Below are 23,990 nucleotides of genomic sequence, written 5' to 3'. Positions count from 1 at the left end.
ACAGGTCTGAGGTTGGCATTTAATCTCAATGACCCCTCTGCCATGGCACAAGATGCAAGTAACACAGCAGCTGAATCATCTTTAGATAGGAAAGCAGAATTGATGGGTAACCTAGAAGTGTCCAGGTTGTGTGTGTATATGTGTGTGTGGTCTAGTGCTGCTGCCATGCTCCTACTATCATCTCGTTCCCAGTTTCTCACTTGGCACGTCTTTTTCTTTTTACATCCAGTGTACACAGTGGTTTGTAGAGTTTGTTGCTGCTGTTTGGGCACATGTGTTCATGTTTTGTCCAGCTGTCACTAGTCTACCAAAACGTATCTGCAACTGTTCAAGCTAGAGCAGAAAAGACAGTTCAGAGTGCTAATCCAAGTCATGAGGCACAATCAATCCATGACCTTGACCTAGAAGTATGAAGGTAATATAATAATAATAATAATAATAATAATAATAATAATAATAATAATAATAATAATAAACTTTATTTGTATAGCATCTTCATACATAAAATGCAGCTCAAAGTGCTTTACATTTTAAGCATTAAAACAAGAGCAAATAAATTTAGCAAAAACAAATAAATACAACAGCATAGATGAAAACATTTTAAACAAATTAGTAGAAATAGATTTAATAAAATAAAAACATTTTTAGGGGATAAAGCACAATATAAAAATGGGTTAACTTAAAAGCCTTCCAGTAAAGGTATGTTTTAAGTTCTTTTTTAAAATTGTCCAACAGAGCTTGCCTGTTTTATATACATGGGCAGGGCATTCCACAGTTTTGGTTCATAGTACATAAAAGCAGCTTCCCAGCTTTGAGGTTTGGAGGATCTCAGTGCTTTTTTTGTTTTATAGGATATTAAAAAGTTAGAGATGCATGAAGGTGCTGTGTCATTGAGAGCTTTGCAGGTAATTAAAATTACCTTAAAATCAATTCTAAAAGAAAAAGGGAGCCAGTGCAGTTCAGCTTAAACAAGAGTGATGTGCTCTCTCTTATAAAAGTCTAGTGGCAGAATTCTGTATGAGTTGCAATTTCTTTATAGACTTTTGTGGAAGACCAGTAAAAAGTGCATTGCAGTAGTCTGACCTAGTAGTGATAAAAGCATGAATTAGTTTCTCAGCATCCTGCTGTATTAAAATGGCCGTACAGCTTTCTTCTACTTCTCAGGTAGAAGAAAGCTGTCTGGGTCATTTTACTAATAGGGTGCTCAAAACTTATATCTGAATCTAAAATGACACCTAGAACTTATGACTTAGTCTGGTGAGCCAGGCTCCCGAGCTTAGTAAAAAGGGTGTCTCTCTTTGATTTTGGTCCAAGTAAAATTATCTCTGTTTTATCCTCATTCAGCTTTAAAAAGTTGTCACTCATCCACTGATTTATGGAGGCCAAACAGGCAGTCATGGAACAAAGGCTGTCTGGGTTTGTTGGCTCAACAGAAATGTATAGTTGGGTATCATCTGCATAGCTGTGGAAATTAACATTATGTAGACTAATTATGTTACCTAATGGCAGCATATACAGGTAAAATAGCACGGGACAAAGACATCTTGGGCTACACTGAAAGGTAGGTCATGTATTACAGACACATGATCCCTTAGGCTAACATAAAATTCTCTCCACCTGCATCTTCCAGCAAAATGCAGCTGAATCAGTTCGAGGACAACAGACTTCCAGAGAACAAAAGGGACTGGAGCACATCAGTTAATTCACAGCCTTTAATTGTGCAAACAATTAAAGCAATTAAAACAATTAGTGTCAAAACGTTAGTCTGTTTGCACCCTTATAGAGGTGACTTTAAAGAAGCTTGGAAATTCTTCATTTCAAAGCAGATACTTGAGTGAGTTTTCAAAGGTAGTTGGATTTAGTAGTCTATCAATGGTAGAGAACAAAACCCTAGAGTTTCCACTATTCTCTGTAATAATTTTAGAATTGGTGAACTTATAGCTTAGTTTCCTCCATGTTTTTTCAGCATTCCTATAGGATCTTTTTTAGGTCACCAACATTTTTGTTCATCCAAGGCATCACTTTGCTACAAGACCTTTTTCAAATCATTATAGGAACTACTCTTTCAAGCATGACACCCACTTCAATATTGAAGCATCCACCATTTCATTAATAGAATACTTAAAAATGTTTGGATCTATGGAATCTGCTAGATCAGCAAACTGTTGCTCCGCTCTAGTGTCAAGGTGATGTGTTTAATTGTAGTTTCATGATAATTTGTTAAGGCATTTAATAGGACATAAAAAAATGCACAATAATGATGAGACACATTCATATTGTTCACCAGTAGATCAGTGACATTTATCCTCTGGAGATGAATAGATCAAGAGTGTTACCAAGGTCGTGGGTAGATTCAGTAACATGTTGCTTTAGCTGTAGGCTGTCTAAAATATGAAGAAGCTTTATGGCTTTGACATAAGTCTTCTTATTCATGTGGATATTGAAATTGCCATTAACAAGTATCTGATCATAAGTAGTGATGATGAGTGACATAAGTTCAGAAAACTGGTCAAGAAAATCTGCCCATAGTTTAGGAGGGTGGTATAATGTTAGTAGGAGTATAGCTGGTTCAGCCTTCAGAGTGAAGGCAATGTACTCAAATGAGGAGAAATCACCAAAGCTGACAAAAATCACCAAAGTTGATAAATTGTAATTTGGGGGGCAGGTTTCAACAAAGACAGCCACACCGTCCGAGCTGAGTCAGGTGTTGTAGCGCTCAGGCTGCCTGTTATTGTTCTTGTGAAGAAAGATGAGAGGGATCAAGCAGAGCTAGTCACTGATCTGATTTTTTTCTTCTGTGCATTTAGTTAAATTGACAGATAACATAAACTTGAAAGTGCAGGTTCAGCACATGGATGGTGTTGCATTTTTTATATATGATATAAAATGCTATGATATAATTATATGAAAGAAAAACTGTAGGTGATTTATCCTTCTCTTCTTATTTTCCTCAGTTTCACTGCAGTTCCATGCAGTCTCTGCATATGTGTTATTTGCTCATGCAGTTTGACAAAGCAAAGGTGACTATGAGACTACCTGAGCTGAGCATCTTATAGTAAACAATGTAGCTAAGGTAGCTGTTTCCATGAAGCATAACCCACTCTGTATTGGATCCAGAGGCAGTTAAGGTCTATTTATTTTGTTTTGTTTTGATGGCACATTGCATTTGCAGTTCATCATTTCTGCTGCAACTGGGCAGCAGGTTCCAGGGACACTGACCCAGTCCTCAGTGTGATGCTGCAGAAGATAAACAATCAAATATATCATGTTAGAGGCCAACATTAATAGTACACAGTGTGTTATATGAACTGTAGTCAAGGTCACTGGCATCTTGGCAGTATTTGATCAATCTCAGCTAAAGTTGGTGCAAAATAATCACTTAAATCTATTCATCAACAATTATAACTCCCCCTATGAAGCAAATGTCAGTGGTGTGTAAATAGTTAATGTATGTTTGATAGTGTGGCACAATGTGGTGTAATCATACATACACTGTAAAATTGTTAAATTAAAAATGTTAATTTAACTATTTATGAACAACTCAAATCATGTGTGTGTGGCATTTAAGTTTTTTTGTTTTGTTTTGTTTTAATTTATGAATAACCAGTTATAAGATATTTATACAGTGTCTTGGCTGATAATAACAAAAACAGTGTGCTATAAAGTATAAGTTTGTATGCACATGTACAGCAGGTTTAAAGCTACTGAAGACATCTGATTATGTATGATTAAAACTCCTTTAAAACTCTTCTGTTGTTCAGCAGAAATCTGACAGGGCTAGAAAACAGAGCAGTCTTTAAACAAACCGTCAGGCTAGGGAAACTGAATTTGAAGAGAAAACAAAGGCTAACTGTAAATTTGAATCTAAATTGTCCATCATAGTTTATAGACCTGGTTGAACTTACCGTACCTTACTTGAGCTACTATAGTCATGTGCACACAGTTTTCCTGTGCAATGAATTCTTATTACCAACATTTTAGGTGCGTTCACTATTGGTTTTGCCCCAAAGTAAAGTGGTTTAACTATCCCATCATAACAGCTAGGAATTAAGGAGCAAAACTATGAAAATAAGACCCAATTTGTAATAAACCAGAATTATCCTTTAAGCACATCCACATCCACAAAACTAATAACAGAATATCTGCAGACTGTAATAAACCATGTCATTGATTAATCCTGCACTTCTGGCTCTATATGCTAACAGCGTACAGAGCCTTATTATATTATAACCAAAAGCATGCAATATTTTAAAGTCACAGCTCCTACAGTAATTTTCACACACATTTCAATAACATTTTCTTCTTGAATATGCATGAAAACCCTCTGCTTAAAAAAGTCACCAAGTTTGGGTGGCCGAGAGGCTTTGCATATTTCTTTGGCTAATGTATTATTAGTCACAGTAAGCTCCTTTTTCCATTCCTGTAGGAGAGCTAGTAGAGGCTTGATTTTGTCAACAAAAAGAATATAACCACATAATAATTACATGTGCGCACATTCCCGCCTTAAGCTGACACTTTAATAAAGCTTTACTGAAAAAGCTCCATAGAGCAGCAAAAAAATGTGTTTATTAAAGTGCCTCTAATCAAGGGAAAATAAGTGTGTGTGTGTGTGTGATGTGGGGGGAGGGGTGAGGCAGCTCTTTTAAAACAGCTGTTGTATCAGTATGTGTGTGTGCAAAAAAAAAACTGCTGAGATGAATAAACAAACAAGCCCATACCACTGTCATCAATAATTACTGAGCTGCTCCCCAGCTCCCCAGATTATTAAGACATCTGAGGATGAAGTGCTTTTTTTTCCATATTGTGCGTTAATGCCTTACATTGCTTTGACCTGTGTGAATTAGTAAGTCCATCGCCTGAAGTGAGATTTTTTAACTTTACTCTGGGTGACCACATCTAGTTGTTTACGTGAATATGCTGCTTTATGATATATGGCCTCAAATTCATTTCCCTTCCCCACACAGTTCCCATACGGGGACAAACGACAAAATGAGATGCTTGTGAAAATGCTGCTGCCACTGTGGCGAGGCATCGCTGAATGGAATGTGTTTTTCCGCCTTCAGATGGGGGAAGCAGGGAAAGATAGCTGAGGATGTGTCACTGCAAAGTGCACTCAACATGCCTCGCAGTCTAGAAGCCATTGCTGAGGGGTGATGAAGATGACTTTGCTGGCATCAATCTCTTTATTAGAAAGTAATGGTCACTTCCACTCTGGGATGTCTAACACCTAAGGGCCACTTTGGTATTGATTGCTTGAGCCCACCATGATTAAGATCTTGGCAAATGCTTGCTCTTGGTGAGTGTTGGGAATGAGGGGTGGAGCAGAGCACGAGCCCCAGGCGCGATTGTCCTCTCACTCTCATTTGGTGCCAATTGGAAGCCTTTCCCTAGACCACAACCACCCGTCCTCACAGTCACTCTACCACAGTTGCTGTCCCACAGCTGTTATCACCACTGTTTGTTCACTCTTAATTATTGTTTTTCTCCAAGAGCCCAAACCCCAAGTCAAGTGCTTCCTGTCTGTGCATCTGCAAGTGCTCCAGCACAATTACTTGGACATGCAATCACTTGCATACAATTGGGAAATCTCACAAAAACACATTCAATTTTTTTTTCACCAGGCTCCCTTGAGATCCAATTATATTGTGAGTTTAATTCTACACTGGGCAAAATGTGTGTGATTAATGTTTGAAAGATTTACCATGAGCTTTAAATCATTTTGATTTTCCAGAGGTATTTTCTGTGTTTCAGCACAGTAGGTCAAGATGTCCAGCTGACTTCCTCACTGCATTGCTCCCTCCAATCTGCAAGGTGATATTTCATTAATGCCGATGGCTAAGACCTCATTACCCAAGGTTTCCTTGTGGACAAAGAGAGTCTTAAAGATGGAGGATGACCATCTGGAAGTCATCAAGAGGTATCACAGTGCAGTGCAGCAGAGATAACTGTTTAACTCACTGTCCAGACCACCAACATGATCCATTTCATGCACATCTGGCCAGTGGCTCCCAAATAAAAATGACACATTGGAGACACAGTGCAGTTGGTATTGCCAATTGCAGCTGAATGGGGGCTGCTGCACTGTGTCGTGTGATGCTTTGTTGACTTTGTTCCTGTCATTTTGCCAGCGTTAACTCCATGTGGACTTTATTCTAGACAATCTAACAACTTCTTCCACTTAAGGCATCCAATGACAATGTCCTCTATGGGGTGTTCAGCCAGTTTAGGTCTCTATGGTAATATGCTATTTGAAAAGAGGCAGACCTGTTACTTAACAACAGTATGTGTGTGAATCACTGTTATGATGTCAGACTGGCAGTGAAAATAAAGAGGATATTTGTTATATAAAATCCTAATTGATAGGTTTGTAGGGGGGAAATGGTTATAACATAAAAAAAAGAAAGCATCCTGCTGTCTGTGAGGCATCATAGGCTAATTAAGCCAACATTTATGGCAAATATCCACTGTTTTCTCAGGAGGAGGCATATCTGAAGGTAGAGAGAAGGCAGAACACACTTAATTGTCAGTCTGCCATACACAAAAGCTGCTGTTACACTGTAGTGTCATCCAATAAAGAAGCAATCTTTATTTTAACTCACTTTAATGTCCACCTTATCATTCCTGTACACTCTCATCCCTCATCCTCCCGCCCCACATCTAAATCACGTAATCTAGTTATCACAATATAATCAACTATGCTACATCTTTCCCCTTGTTCAAATTAGTTATCGTTACTTTAACGTCAATATAATAATGATTTTTTTTTAGTTCAGACGTAAATCCTTCAACAGTATGACATTAAATGTTTTGATTCTTTTTCACATTCTCAAACATAAATATATTTGAACATTTTGTTTCAACTGTTTTCCATATTCTTAAATCAATGTTTCAAAATCAATCTGGAATATCAATATTCAATGAATCAATATTTTCTTTTACTTTAAACCTGAACAGATTCAGTTTCTTTTTCCTATTTATCTCAATTAAGTGTCTTTGTATCATGCTGGCTTCTTGAAAACTCTGCCACTTCTGGTAAATCTTATTGTCAGGAATGGACACAGCTTCCTGTGGACACTCTACTCTCAGCATCTTATATGTTCAAAACTCCAGTGACCTCAGGTGCTTCTGCCGGCACATCAACATCAAGGTCCATTACCACAGGAGTGTGGCACAGATGTTTAACATTACATAACAAAGTGCTTTTATTTTTGGGGGGTCTGGTTTTATTCCTTCAGCCGAGATCACATGTCCTAGCGTCTCTATGTGTTGTAACCCAAAAACACATCTCTCTCTCTCTGTTCCGTCTCTGTTCCAGTACTTCTTCATTTTCAGCATGTACTATCATGTCATCCGTTTAGCAAACGACACCTGACATCCCTGCTAGCATCGAGTCAATAGCCTTCTGATAGGCCTCAGGTGTGCTTGACAGTCCAAAGGGAACCTGCAATAGTAGCACCCTCTGTGTGTGATGAAAGTAGTCAGTCTTGACTGTGGGGCTAACTCTACTTGCCAGAAACTTTTTCTTGCATCCAGTTTAGCAAATATTTTGGCTCTTGCACAGCTTGCAGCATACTGTCTACAGTTGGTACTGGATGTCTCTCTTGGATTACAGCTTGGTTTACTTCACTGAGATCTCCTCTCTCTTCTTTTGTGTCTTTCTTTTGTGTAAGTAGAATGTTAGAAATCGGCTCAGATCCTTCATCACCCTCTTTGATGATATCATCATCAAGCATTTTATCCAGTTCTTGGTTTACAGCTTCTATCATTGGATAAAGGACTCTTCTCAGACTCTGAGCTACTGGTGGAACTTTCTCATCGACTGTTACTCTCTGACTGCAACAATTAATCTGTCCTAGACCTTTAAAGAGTGACTTATTCTTGTGTTGACTGACTCAATCTATCTGCCTGATCTACTGCCTTTACATTTACATTTCCTCCAGAACGATCTGTCTGATCCACTGCTTTTACATTTACATTTTCTCCAGGAATGCTATAATGCAAAGCTTGACTTTCTGCCCATCAGTGCTTCCACATTTCCTTTAATAACATAAACTTTTCCTGTTATGGCATTGTCTTGCCATGTCAGTTGGCTTTAAAGTAACCAGTAAAAACCATCTGGCCATAAGGATAGAATTTCTTCTTAGTCTGTTTCAGTTCAGCTGACACTTTCTTATATAGATGCTCTCCTATGAAGTTTCTTCCACTTCCTGTATCTATCACCATCTTGAGCTTTTGACCAATTATTCTTATTGTTTCTTTACCTCGTGGATCTACTCATTGGAATCTGAGTCTGATCTTACTTGTTTATACTTTCTGTCATGTCTCTTTTCTTTTTGTAAGCTGTTTTTCTTTCTGCATACTCGTGCATAATATCTAGTTTTCTAACAGTACAGGCATTTCGCTATTTTGGCTCCACATACAGTTGCTATTCCACATCTGTAACACATGGTGTTGCTGTTGCTGGTCTTCGTCCGTGCTTCTACTTCCAGATCCGCCTCTTTCTGCGTGAGCAGAAGTTGCATTTCTAGTGAAGTTGACATGACTGTCTCTAGTCTTGCTGTTACCATTTTTTTTTCTGAAAAAATTGTAGACTTGGCGTGTGCAGCTTCAAAAAGTCTAGCAATTCTTTCTAAAGTTAGTCCTAGATCACTATTTGATCTCTCAGCATGTCGTCTTCTAGTTTGCCAAATTCAAATGATTTTGCCAGCTCTCTCAAAACATTAACAGAAGCATTGACAGATAACTCAGGGCACTGAGTTCTCTGTCTAAACCCGTGGCATGAAATACATGTCAAGGGCAGCTACCGCCTCAGCAAATGTACCTTTTTCTTCTGGAAAATTGGCAAAAATCCTCTGAGTGGGTGCTCCGATAGTGTAGCTCTCCTTACCGCATCTTGTAAATGGTAAATGGTAAATGGACTGTACTTGTATAGCGCCTTTCTAGTCTTTCAACCACTCAAAGCGCTTTTGCACTATGAGTCACATTCACCCATTCACACACACTCATACGCTGAATGGATACAGGGGCTACCATGCAAGGTCCCAACCTGCCCATCAGAGGAAATCTAATCATTCACACATTCACACACTGATGGCACAGCCATCAGGAGCAATTCGGGGTTAAGTGTCTTGCCCAAGGACACATCGGACTGGAGGAGCCTGGAATCGAACCACCGATCTTCGGATTAGTGGATGACCGGTTCTACCTCCTGAGCCACAGCTCGTCGCTATAAATGTAGTTTTATCTAATAAAGTAGCAATATTTATTTCAACTCACTTTATTGTGCTTTATCATTACTGTACACTCTCATCTCTCATTCTCCTCCCTCACATCTAAATCACATGATCCAGTTATCAGGATATAATCAACTATACTGCATACACTATGTGCCATCCCCCCCAGAAATTACTCATACATATACTACCAACAACAACAGCATATGAGAGAAATGTAATGTTTTGCAGATAACTTTTTTTTTTACCATCAACATAATGAGGAAAGATTGTTTCTAAATGTCTCTGGCAATTTTCAAAATGTTCACAGACAACACATTTCATTCGGACTATAATATCCACTTGTAGCAACTAAAGCATGATTAATGTTTTTATGCTTACGTTTAGGCACTCAAAGCATTTCGTTAAGGCTCAGGAAAAATTATGGTCTGTGTTTGATATTGAAAAATTGACTTGAAGCGTGAGACAGGACATGTGAATTAACATTCAACTGAAACCAGGATCTTTCCCTAACCTTAACCAAAGTGCATTCGTTGCCTAAATCTAAGCGCACTAGACTCCAGATGTAAACCCTGATCTCCAGTGACAAAGTCCTGCGTAGACATTTGTGGCTGAAACACACAGCTAACTGCAAATAAAAGTGTTCAACCTATACAGTATTTTACTTTTTCAAAAATTAATCTTAATTTAAGCCTCAGCTGTTTGTTATCACCAGACCAAAACATCATCAACATGGAAGGGGTCAAAATCATCAAACAGGAATCAATGGAAGGTCAGAGAAAGATCACTAAGGACATCTTTGACCATCTTTGAACGTGATCACGACTGAGCCGTCTCCATGACAACTGCATGAACGCCATCTGCTGATAAAGACAGTGAGATGCTTTTAAAAGCATCCCTGGGTTAAGATTATTTTGTAAAACCAATATTCTCAAATTCAAGAATGAACTGTCACCCTGTTTCAGAGAGGGTTGTTGTGATTGACTAGTCACATGGAAAAACAGACGGAAAAAAAAAAAAAAATAGGACATGGTTCAGCATGATTGTGTTGACTGTTACGTTGTAGCACCACATTGTGTTTTGTTGTAACCACGTCACTGCAGAGTAATTTTATTCATCAAATAAAATCAATTAATCTAAGGATATGAACCAGCAACGTTTTAGCCTCAGGTGTACTTCCACACAAGTATTTTCCAGTCATAAATATATCAGGCAACATTTAAAAAACACCAGCTCCAGCATTAATGTGTCATGTCCTTTAATCTCTCAGGCAGAGACTGACAACCATTTTGATTTGAAAGCATACTTGAAATACAGTATGGTCACCTACAGTATGTCTACCGTACAGATAAGTGCTGTTAAATGCTGAAAAGTGGCCTTCACTTTGTGGTCAGTCTGGCCAATTTCCATGATTTTCACTAATGGATTTGATTGCTGTGTAGTATCACGCTGAACTCCTCACTTGTCCTCTGCAGAGAATTCTCTTTTATTTATCATCATAGTTTGATTGACACGTGTGGAGGATTGCCTAATATTGGTCATTAAACTGATTACGATGATTAGCGAGTCAGTCTTATAGAGAACTGATGAGTAGTGACATCATGACACACTATGTATCCATGACATTCATCTGTCAGTCTTCCTCACTTATGTTCCTCATGTCAGTCTTTTTCACTGTCATTTATTCCAATTAACATATAAAACGCCTTTGTTGCCTTTAGGCACTTCAGGGAATCTTGTGTTTTTTAAAGATGTGAAATATGCTTCACCAAAGAAATGTCAGTTTACTGTACCTCCAGGTAGAGAAGTGAGGCTGTGTTGAGTGAATACATTTTTCCAGTCATGCCAGGAAGCTGTCCACTCTGCTCAAGTGGTGTAGTTGGAGGTTAAGTACTTTAGTCAGTAACATCTTGACAGTATTTGAAGCAAGAGTGTCACTGACTGTCTTCACCCAGCTTCTCCCTGTGGTCCTCTGATTCAAACCACCCAATTAGGCCTGCATGATTACCATTAGTTTAGCTAGACATCATCATCAAGTAGATGCAGTCTTGTTTTCTCTTGCATTGTCTTTCTCTCCTTGTGTCCTTTGTTTACTGCACAATTAGCACTTCATTACTTTTTGGCACAGCTACCACAGACACACTTCTCACAGAATCTATTTATTTGTTATGGTCAGCTTTAAAATCACTTAAAAATAAAACTTTCTTGTTATTTTTTTTCCTCTTACAAAATATGTTTAAATATTACTCATTTATTTTGCCATTCATTGGCAACTTTTCTGTTGAAGCCAGACATGTGTACGGTGCCGGCAGTCATACAGGCTTGCATGGTTGGGAGTACAAAGCACATGACACCAAATACTGGGGTTTGCATTCTGTGTCATCATCTCAATATGAGACAAACAACCACAGCCCACTCATAAAAAAACTGCTCAATAACACTACTAGAAGTCTGGAACTCAACCTTTAAATACCTTTAAATATTGAATAAGTCTATGCATCCCATCTCCATTTTCAAGTTCAGCATTCACAGGTTGTAATTGGTAATTAAAAGCAAAGGTAATATCAGACATTCAAAGGAAATCGAAAAAAAAAATGCAGTCATTTGATCCATTGTTAACATTAAAATATTGATCAATGCAGCTATAATATCACCAATACATATGATTATTTATAAAGTAAACACAACTATGCTGTATGAATGATTTTTGCAGCCCTACAGTATCCTTAACAGCAGCCTTTTTTAGTTGGAATCAAAAAATTGTAGACAATAAAACCTATTTAATCTCCACCTTTTCTTTCATTTGTTTAGGTGACATGTCATCTCTAGTTTACTGACTTAGCATTGTTGACCCAAATGGTGATGGTGAGTGACTAAACAGGTGTTCCTATCAGACAGAGGCTTTACTTCGCTCATTCATTTACTAGACAGCTTCCTTCAGGTGAGATGGAGGATGCTGCAGAGCAGTGGCATTTATAGTCTGTGTGGAGGTGGAGCCTCGATTATGAGCTGCAGCGCTTCAAGCAAGTCGAGTGACATGACTGTATAGCTTCCTGGGAATGTGCTGCCCAGAGGCTCATTGTTCTGGATGGTGACATCTCATTCTCTCCCCTTCAAGATCTGGACTATAAAATAGCTTTGCTGCTGTCAAGCCTGAAGCAAACCAACTTCCTCTAGCCTCATAACATACTGCTTAGAGCTGGTGGGGGAGGCAATTGATACAGTATCCATATAATATTACTGCAAACTAAGTGCAACATATTTTTGTTCACATTTCACATCTGCAATTGAGAGAACACAGGGTAGTTTTCTGCTAAATAATGCTCTGCAGATTGAGAGAAGGACTCAATGTGCTTTGAAGTCCATCCAGTAATGATTGCAGGTTGTCATTTTCAGATGTATAATGAATTTTGTCATTGGCTCAGCAGAGCTTCTCAAGGCCCTTCAGGCACAGACACCGATGACTAACTTGCACCTTGGTCAAACTAATTAAAACTTATTATCATTCCTCTGTGTGAACTCCTCAACCCAAAGACTAGGAACCCTGGACATGAAGTAGATCATTTCAGATTTTAATGGCGGTCAAATTGAAGAAAAAAAAATTGCAAATCTTAAAAATAATATAGCATAAAAAGACAAATTGTATATTCACCAGTAATATGTTTTCAATTGCAGCTCTTGTGATTCACGTTTTATGACTTCATTACCTGCACTCTACAGTGTGACAAATTGAGGTAAAAGTGCAGAGAGGCAAAATATCAGTTGTTGAAAAGCACTGGTGAATGATGGTATTAAATGAGTGAGAGCAGTTGTGAGCACAGGACTGATTAATTCTAATAATAATTAGAATGTTGACTTTTTTTGTTTTTTCAGAGATGTAGTTTATATCATGCTATGAATGGAAATAGGCAGAGGAGACTGCTATGAGGCTGCTGACAGACAGAGAACCTATAGTAATTAGGCTAAACCAAGTAAGCATGAATTTTAATGATTATTATAGAAGCAGCCTTAATCCATCAGACATTGTGCGTTTGGATCAACTAAAGTAAAATCACCTCTGTCACAATGTGACACATGTTTTTTGATCAAAAAGTAACAAAGTTTCAATAACTAAAAGTAGTTATTGAAGGTCTACTATCAGGTGCTCCCTATGTAGTTTTTTCTTGTAAATACTATAGTTTTTATTAGTCTTAAATGAGCAAAAAGCAGCGATTAGATACATCATGACAAGGGGGCTCAGGTTAAGTGTGTACATGTCCATTGGGTACCATGAAATCAGGTATACAGTAGTGACTCTTGTCTTAAGATAGCTCTGTCCAGTGTGCACTGATGCTTAAGCATAGTGGCAATAAACGTAGTATGAGGATAAACTTTCATTATAATCCAAAGTTAGTTCTGATATTTATTCCATTGGCAGTGAATTCATATCTTTTGAAAACAAATCTCAGTCTTCTGAACATCATTATGACTCAGCAGTGCAAACACTTTAGATGTGTGATAAAACAGCACAAGAAAAAAAGCTCAAATCATGCAGGTATGAGACTCTCTCTACTGTTTAAAGAGACTGATGAAACCAGTCGTCTTAACCTTGTCATCTGAACATACTAAACATTATGTTATGGTTGTTATACACAAATGCAATATAGATAGATAGATAGATAGATAGATAGATAGATAGATAGATAGACAGATAGATAGATAGATAGATAGATAGTTAGATAGATCTTTATCTATCCTGAGGAAAATGTATGTTGTAGCACCTTAAAACCAAGAGATCATAACCAACATGTAATAAAGCAATGTTAGAGAAAACTAGATCAAAGGAAATACAAACCAAGTAGCTGTTAGTGTAAAACTGTCGATGCCAGTCAGCTGACTGGATGTGCCTCCATAAATTATGTACAGTAAGTACAGTTTATTTATCAAAAAAAACACAAAAAAACAAGATAAATAACCTGAGAGGTATGAAAAAATGTGCAGATTTACAAAAACTGTGAAAAATAGGCTGATGCAGATAAACAATATGGATAGACAGACACTGCAGTTATGAACATTTGATCTGACAAGAACTATGAAACATATAAATGTGTATATATATATATATATATATATAGACACACAAATTGGAGTTTTGGAGTGTTGTGAACCTTACAACCATCTTCTCACAGTATTCTGTAAAAAGTGTACACTTTCATCTTGGACCATCAATGAGTAAAAAAGTTAAATATCCATCTTTCAGTTAAGGAAAACAAACCATAGCATTCAGGCCAAATTTTCAAAACAAAGTATATTTGCATTATTACCATTATTTAGTGTTTATGAATAGCTCCAACCAATTCCAAAGTCCCTCTGCATATTGAACTCAATATATCCATCTATGAACAAAATTTTACAGTTGTTCCCAAAAATCATTTTATTCCTTTTATTTGAGAACACATATTTTCCAGTAAACTCTATAAAAATGGCTTCAAGTCTAATTCCTCATTTAACCCTCTCAGGCTTAAAGTGCCCAGCTTAGAAATCCAGAGTGCCTCCCTCTTAAGAAGTAATTTCTCCAAATCTCCCCCTCTCTTTGACAAACATACCCTCTCAATTCACACATATTTGACGGAGGAGACTTGATGACTCATTTCCATAAAATGTGCTGTGACTGGATTGACTGGACTAGATCTCTTTTTTTTTTTTTTTTTTTGCATCTTATGGTATTTTTATGTTCCTCTGTGTTTTTCCTACATATCCCTTTCCTCAGTTAATAAATAAATGACACCTTTTGTGTTGCATGAAATCACTCCTCTGATTTATGTTTTTGTTACTTGTATGTGAATGGTTGAACTAAATTTGGCTTTCAAAAATACTATTTACATGACAGTTAATGGCCAGACAGTGCTTTTGTCGCCAGACTTGATTAAATAATGCACATCTGGCTACTGTTAAGGCCACTTCATACTTTGAGGCATGAGGGTCTATGTGATGTAAATTTGTCATCCTCCCAAAATTTGTGATCATGCAGACTATACACACTATAAGTGTGCCCACTCTCTTGTTGTTCTGCCAAATACAACAAACAAATGTAACTTTTTCTCTTGTTTTCTAGTGTGTATGTGTGAAAGGTGTAGTGCTGAAACTATACATTAGCCTTTAGCCTTCAGGCTGGTGTAGTTACTTGTGGCTGAAACTGGCATTGAAGCAAACTATGCTTCTGAACTCTGCATTATTACCTATGACAATTACCACGTACTTCACAATCACTATAGAGGCTGGTTACTAAACTGAGATAATGTATAATTACTCTAAGTACATCACCTCACTTCTCTTGTACAAATCCCAGGTGCTGCCATGACAACCATTTTGTCTCTCTCTCCCTTTTCGCACCATCATTGTGATGTATGGCTTATAACTGTTCAGAGTATGCTTTTATTCCATTGGTAAATGTATACAGGTGCTTTTATTTTTCAAAGAGAAATCAGAGCTGGTGCTGATGTTGTTCTGTTGCAATAATGTTTGAGCCTGTGAGCAGACCAGAGATGTGTGTTCTTGAGCATTGTGAGTTATTGTAGAATGAACGCAGGTCACAGAGGTCATGAGCATGAACCTCTGTTCTTCCATTGCCTGGTTTCATGCCAAAATATTGTCCTCCTGGGTCCTATGTCATCCACTTTGACATCCACAACCATACTAAAAATGGTATTATGATCCAGTTGTTTCAAGGTTCGCTTGTGTTTTTCACTTCATTTTACCAGAGTCAGTGGAATTAGTTTAGTTTTCAGTTTTGTAACTCCTTTCAAACCATCAATGTTTTTTCTTTTCTTACTTCATGCACTGTATATGACAGACTCCTCAGAGGTTGTTCAAATGAAATCAGAATAATCAAGCATTGATTGTGCATAGAGAGCCAGAGTGGGCCTGATGCACAATACACACTGCAAACACCCAATAGATATAAAAGGAGGCGCATCACAACATGAATCTGTAAAGGTTGAGCAAAGGCATACAAATGCTGAAATACTCAGTTAACATTTGCACATATTCATTTCAGGCTAGCAGCTGCTTCTATTACAAGCAGCATGGCTTCAGATTGAAAATAAATTGAATAGGAATTGGAGATGAATAGTGAGAATTATAAAACATAATATGCATGGTGTGCGTTGAATGAGACAAAGCTACAGAATTGCAGCCACTCAACATCTGTACACATATTTTCTATTGCATTGTAATTTGTCGCTCAGTGTGAAAAATGACATTTGATTTAACAGTATGGATATTTAATGACAGCATTTAATGACAGCGTTGTCTGCAACAATGGTGCTTGGGTCATGGAGTTTACTTGACAGAGCTCTCTGACTTATATAGTATCTTTGATTGAATTACCACTCATGTTAAAGTAGCTGATAGACATGATTTTATGCTTTATCTTAAGGACACATTTATGCAGCGCTGACATTAAGTTGTCTTGCTATTGTGGCATCACACTACTACTTGTCCTACATTCTTAAGACACTTTATTCTTTCAGTCATTGTCTGTGATGTAACATTTAGCAACCCAAAATATGCCGTGCCTTCAGGAAACTTGTTTGTCTGGTCACATGGTTTGATGAGGTTGGTTTGTGTCATTCCCAAACCTCACCATAGATTAACACTGTCACATGCTTAGTTTTTATGTAGGCTGCCTTTAAAACGACAGACCTTAAATTAAGACTGTATCTATTAGTGAACAGCCACTGTGTCTGTTCTTGGGAAATGCTAAAAACACAGCAGCCACAGCCGGTGGAGTAAAGTCATCAACTCAGAAAACTGGTAACTGGTAATGACAGTTAAAGGTCCCCTGTGGAGTTTTTGACCCCTAGTGGCATCATGGAGCACTTTTTTTTTTTAAATGAGTGGGTCACTGTTTTGTCTCATACACATGCATGACACAATATACAGTCCTGCCAGTGGTTTCACACTATCCCACTGATCTACAGCTAATAAACACAGTTATGTGTTGGCAAAGCCAGGGAATTGGATGACTGAAAGCTAGTAAACATGGATGTGGATAACGCTTAAAATAAACTTTAAACTTGGCTTTGCAAATGTCATAAGGGAAAGAAAATGCGTTCAACGAAAGAGAACCAAAAACATAACCTTTGTTTGTTTACAAGTTTAAAAGAGTACCTTTAACAATACAAAACTGATACGCGCTTATAGGTGTTTATAGTTTGTGTGGTCAAAAAATATTATGTCAAGCAACAGTGTGTTCTATTGCTTATGAATGCAAATTTGTAAGAGAAACTTGCAGAAGTCACATAGTCTTGCTTTAGTCAGTGTTTGCTCTGGTTTTCACATCATACAGGTTGCACATTAGCCATAAGAAAATAATTCCACAGTGTTTGTGTATTTGCAGCTTGCATATTGCATTTGTGGAGTGTGTTATTCATTCTTAGGTCATTTATTTTATTCCCTGCTTTTAAGCACTTAAAACTACAACTTTTAATCAACAACTATTCTAATAATTGATTAAGTGTCAAAGTCATGTTTTAAGCCAAAATGTCAAAAATTCTCTGGTTCTAGGTTCTCTAGTGTGAATATGTTCTGGTTTTCTTGGTCTAAGATATTAAACTAAATATTTTTGGACTGTTTGTCAGTAAAAACAAGCTCCATATAGCTACATGACCTTTTAGAAATGGTGATGGACAGTTTTGTCTGACATTTAAATGATAAATCAAGAATAATCAACCGAATAATCATAATGAAAATAAACCAAAATTGTTAGATGCAACTCTGCTATAGACGCTGCTCAGCCATTTTCTGTAGGCTTTTGAATTTGTTTACGGTTATTTTTTTATGATAAAGAAATGTAGATACAGTGGATCTGTATTTGCAGCATCCTTGATTGAGTATATAATTGGTACAGCCTACCATAAGAGATAAAAATGACTGATAATAATGAATAATGAACAATAACTAAACTCACTGTTTAAATACCTAATAATCCACAAAATCACTGTAAACACTAAACTCTAGCTAGCACCCTGCAGGATTTTTACTATGTTGTTTTTCTCATGAGAACATACTTGATGTCAATCCATGTTGCTTTCACGATCACCCCAACTGTCCGTCTCTGACGTAGCTAGACAGTAAGGGCTCATAATATAGAGCATCGACACAGACACAACTCGTTGACAGCCGATGCAAATCTCAAACTTGGCATCTCTCTTTTCTAAAGAATATGAGTCGCGTGACTTGTTCGCCTACTATTTCTAGGCATTTTTAGGCGTTGTTTTAATACTTACAAACGTGATTTGCGATTTTTTATTACTTATTATGTAAAAAAAAAAAAGACTTGGTAAAGGAATAGGGACACCAGCACAGACTGTCAGAGAGGAGGGATTCTTTTTTCTTTTCCTGTTTGAAAACAATAAACAGTGGATGTTTTACAGTGCAGCCAGACAGGGTCGAGTGTCTCCTCCACGGCACACCGCGACTACCTGGCTAGAAGATTTGGATTAAGACTAATGAACTGGGGGTAAATAATCTCCACGGGACCGTTTACGCGGCGAAAACCGACTCATTTTCTCGCTGTTTTTTTTTCTTTTTCTTTTTTTTTTTTTTTTTTTTTTTTACACCACTGAAGGCTGAAGACGATGTCTGTCCGGGGATACTTTGTCTCTTTTTCCAAATGCACAGTTCTTCTCTCTCTGAGGATTTTGCTTCTTGTGCCTGCAGGGTTGCCAGTCCGCAGCCAAGGGGATTCTCAATCCGACAACAAAGTGATGGACAATATCACCGTCCGACAAGGAGAAACGGTCCTTCTCAGGTGAGTCAACACATTTCTCTTTTTTTCCCCGTTCCTCCTGCGCTGCTTCTTCTCAACTGTATCCCCAAAGCTGAGCGCTGCCTGCAGGCTGTTTAGTGAGGGGGACAGACAGAAACATGACTGAAGTGTTGTCTGTTTTATCATGTTCCCGCCGTTGAAAAAAAAGAGGAGGGGGGGGATTTTGAAGGATTAGTCTCTGGAAAACACTCAATTCAGAAACGATACTCTGCTAATCTTTAGCAGCTGTTAACCAGAGACTTAGCCTAGCGCTTTTAATTGTTGTGTGACGGTGCAGAACTAAAGGTGGAGGGGGGGAAAAGTGTGTTTCAGGAAGGAGAGGAAAAAGCTAAAAAGAGTCGTCAAGTCTCTGCTGAGGAATGAAGGAGAATGTTGCAGGTGAAAGCTAAACACTGGGCAGAGGAACGGCTTGACCAGCTCCCTCAAGATGGGAGCTTGTCTGTGGTGACCTTTCCCCTCCTCTGCGCCCTCAGAGGCTTACTGGACATAGAGGGATTTATGATGCTTTCAAGTGCTGTCGGGAATGTCCATGTGATCCTAACATGAGTAATAATCACAGTGGCCAAAGTGTTACCAGAGTTGTACTGGTGCTATGTGGAGACATTGATAACAGATGATGCCCTAAAGTGTTGTTGCACTGCATTCAAACTGTATGGATAGAACTGGAATGTATTACAGAGAAGTGTCTTTGAGGCTGAGGCTAAATGAGTACCTCACTAGTTATCAGCATTCATTTCCTTGCTTGTGATGTCTAAATGTAGCACATCGGCCAAACTGATGAAAAAAATATGATTTCCTGAACAGCTTTTGTATCTTGGAAGCAGCTTGGTGTTTTTTTTTTTTTTATGTGTAGGTGGTTTTACAATGCATCTGTCTGTCCCTCACAAAATTAGTGCAGCATCATACAGAGTTAGGGCCTATTCTTTACACAAGGTCTTTCTTTTCATTTCGGTCCAAATGCACTTTATTGTTCAACAAGTTCATATCTAAAAGCTCCACATTTAGAATTTTTTTCACCTCACACTGATTCACTAACTTGCCTCCACGGAGCCCCGGGGGTCCTTTGGGTTCCAGCACTTCATCAGTGATGTGAGGCTGTTTCTTCATTTTCTGTAAGCTCAAGCTGTGAGGGGATGAGATAGGAGGACTGTTTAGGATTACAACTACAGCAAGACTAAATAAACCCCCGAGACAGGTGATACAAGCAAAAACTTTATCAGACTGGGATCAGTTGTGTGCTGATCTGGGGTCTGTGAGGTTGACAGGGGCTGATTTGTTGTATAAATGCAATTTATTGAATTGGTTTTCATTTTTTTTTATTGTTAAAGGCCTAATGAGTCTCTCTCATGGGTGAGTTAAAATCAATTAAAATATCCAGTGGTTATAAAGACCTGAACTGATAATTTCACAAGTATTTTGAAGTAGCCCTAAAAGCCCTGCAGAGGGTGTGTGAGAGGAAGGAGAAGGAAGGTGACAGTGAAGCTGCATTTGAATGAATATGTGTAATTTATTCTCACCTCTCTTAATGAGGCTTTTTTTTAAATAACATGTCAAATTATTTTTAAAAAAATTGAGATTTTTAATAAGCACATTTCTAATTCAGTGCACATTATGAACCACTCTTGTTGAAGTGCTTGACACCTCCACTCAGGTACTGCTTTACTGGCCTGACTTCCAGCCTTCACTGCTGACCTCATTCAGCACCACGGACAGCTCACTGCCATGTCTTTAATTGCAGTCTGCAAGTGTTAACAGTCAGAGAACTAGTTAGTACCAATGTCATGTTTCTGCTCTGTGTTGCACTGTCAAAGCTCATTATTTTTTCTGATCAAGTATGTAAATCTCTACTTGTATTGTAGATGGGAAATACTTTGCAGTTTTGCTCCTATCCTTCTTGAAAGTGTAATGCAGTGCCGTTATTACTCCGGCGCTCAGTCCTGCACAGGTCAATGTGACTGGCAAGTCTGAGCTTGCCATGATGTACATCAATCCTCCAGGCTGAGCAGTAATGGCTGTTTCACTCTTAAATTGATTCACACATTCTGTGGCTGTACTTTGCTTTCATCTCGGTGCTGAGTGCCCTCTTGCACGTAGTCACATGAGTTGAAATGGCATTGGAATCTAAAGCACATGCTGTTGTGAGCCTGCATGCTCAACTTATAATGTTGTCCAGCTGTCTTTAGTAACTGCTTCTAAATAAAAAAAAAAAAAATTGCAGCTCATGATTTGCCATTGAAGTCACGCTCTTTTATTTTCAAAGATGGAAGGGATCTCAACAGTGGATAACAACTGCAGTTATTGAGTAAGCTGGGGATTGTAATGCCTGATGTGTGCAGTGTATTAACATACTTTTTTTAGTTTAGGGGTGTGTCTGATTTTGATGTCAATAATAGTATAGATCATTTATGCATGGCATTTGACTGCAGGGCACGAAGACTGATGGCATTTACAACAGCACTGATAGGTTGAGAATTTAAAGGTTTGATAAAAAATAAATGACTGTTAAAAGATTTGCTTTTGTTTTCCCCTCATTATTCCATATACCCCTGAGACGTGCTGAAGCCAGCATTTTAAGTGGGGCAGTGGACTATCCAGTAGGTGCGATCAGGCTGCATGCCAGCCAGTCAAGACTGGGTTCTTTTCCAGCTCCCACCCAGGGAAGCTTCTAATAAGCTTTACTTTACAATTCAGTGTCAACTTCTTTTCACCCTGGTAATATATAATCAACTATATCCTTGGTGACAACTACAGTGACCTTTAAGTCAGCCTTCTTTATGTAGTGCTTTAAAACAAAAATGTGATCACTGTAGATAAACAGTCACAGGGTAGCGAGGTTACAAAACAGCAAAAAAACCAAAAAACAAATCAGAGGACAGAGCATGGAAATTCAATAGCACATGTAAGGCACATGGGAAATAAGAGCGAGTTAAAAGCACAATGTATTAGCAGTAGCATATGTGATACAGGTAGGCCAACCTCTCCATCAAGTAGCTGAGCCAATTTGTATTACCTTTATAGTCCCTCGGAAATTTGGATGTACTGTGTTTCTCTGGCACAAATGATGTTATAGACATGCGATGCACCACCCATGCTGTGCTCTGTGCTAACAAGCTCCCCATTGCCCTTTTTGACAACTGCCAAAACTGAGGGTGGTATCACATTTAAATTAGAGTCAGATCTGACATTTTCCTTTGTGTTTGCGTTTGTTTTCAGCACTGTGGCCTGATTTGTGGAGATGATGTATAAATAATGCTAATTATCACAATTTGATCTGAGATCTGACTCCCCACTGCTAAAACCTCCTGTGGAGAGTACAGTAACATCAAAACAGCAGTATTCCAGCCAGACATAACATAGGCACATACTGTATAAAACCAATTATTATACAATCATGTGAATTATGTGAAATATTCTTAAAAAAATAAATGATAAATATAAGGCATCCAAGGCATTAGGAAGAAGAAGATTTCTCATTGAATTTTCTGACAAAACGCGCAAAAATGCAACTGTATCAACTTTTATTGATTGTGCATAACCAGAAGCAGACTGGAGTGTCTGGAGATGACTTTTACCAAACTGTGATGCAGTTTGATTGCACCCAGAACTAGACGAGGGAAGTGTTTATGTCTGATTCACTGCAAAAATTGTTAACCATTTTCATTTAGCTACCGCTCTCCATTGTGTACTGTAAATATGCTTTGTGAAATTTAGTGCAAAACATTCAATATAAACCTGGCTGAAATGATGACCCGTGTTGTACTTCTAGATTTTTCTACCATTAAAAGATATGTTGGAAATGGAATGAGTCATTATCTATTCATACAGCCTTTCAAAACAGAACAATAAAGAGAAATATGAAACCACATATGGATGAGGCTTAAACTACATTCTGTGTTGTCATTATATTGGAAGGCTATACTTTCTTTGTCTCCTACGTTCTTGGCTTTCTGTTGATCAGCCATTCTTTGGCTGAAAAGATTTTCTGATTGTCCTTATGTGCAATAGGCTTTTATATCTCTCCATGAAATGTAAGGACGACAGTAAGATGCACTGATACTGAGTATAATCAGAGTTTTCTCTACAAGCCAGATCAAGCAGCATTTATATTGCTAGCACAGCAACATTAAGTTCTGAACAGTGGAAGGTTGAACCACGCTTCTTGTCAAACTCTGTTAACATGTACTGTATGTCGGCCTATTGGTAGCGCTGTGCTTTACATAAATCAGACCATCACTGGACTAAATAAGAAGCACATTAATTTCCCAAGGCGCTGCCCACTCAAGTGGACTTAAAAAGAGACAAGCTGCCTCCTGAGACTGCGATTAATGAATGTCACCACAGTGGCCGACGTGGGCCGACAAGCTCGTGAGACACTTATCTACCTGCGCACACCACGCCGGTCTCAGAGCCAGATCATGTTAACATTTATTCCTTTCTCTCCTAGCTGCCTAATAGCGGCATTCAGGATTCAGGTTAAATGTTTCAGGGAAGAGATTGGATTCCAAACAGAGAGAGAAGCTTTTAATTGCTTTGATATTTAGCTCGCATGCTCGACACATGTATGAATACATATTCTTTACATGTGGCTTTCAGCTCATTTCGTGCATCAGTGTTATGAATGGAACCAAGCAAGGATTTTCTATCCAGTCAGCGTAAGGAGTTAAAGCAGGTCTCTTTTTAAAGGGACATTCATTTCATTCCTCACATGCCAAGGGCCAAGATTGGAAAGCTGATAATTTGATTTCACAGAGGGATGCTAACGATTCCCTCTGTAATTCCATTTTCTTTCACCTTGCATCGTCTAGCCAGACATTCATCCATCAGTCCCACGTTTTCACTTATTGTCTTCAGCGTCACTGTGCCAGAAAGGGGTTTTCACCGGCAAAATAAAAAGGCTTGCATAGCGAGAATGGCAGCAGAATAGGATCACTATACAATTTCATCAG

At 38.2% G+C, this 23,990-nt stretch overlaps 1 protein-coding gene across 5 annotated transcripts in view; it reads left to right on the top strand.

The window, feature by feature from the left end:
• ntm (neurotrimin) overlaps positions 1-23,990 on the top strand; it is a 447,916-nt gene that overhangs the window by 296,460 nt on the left and 127,466 nt on the right. For 4 of the 5 annotated variants that reach the window (XM_042430737.1, XM_042430738.1, XM_042430741.1 and 1 more), the window contains exon 2: positions 18,936-19,026. In XM_042430737.1, the coding sequence (XP_042286671.1) occupies positions 18,936-19,026 (91 nt within the window). Of the gene's footprint in view, positions 1-18,652; positions 18,736-18,935; positions 19,027-23,990 lie in introns of those variants that run through there. The other variant, XM_042430740.1, reaches the window with a different exon arrangement.

This window comes from Thunnus maccoyii, chromosome 13 (genome assembly GCF_910596095.1).
Source record: "Thunnus maccoyii chromosome 13, fThuMac1.1, whole genome shotgun sequence".
NCBI lineage: Eukaryota > Metazoa > Chordata > Actinopteri > Scombriformes > Scombridae > Thunnus > Thunnus maccoyii.
This window is presented reverse-complemented; position numbering and strand designations above follow the sequence as displayed.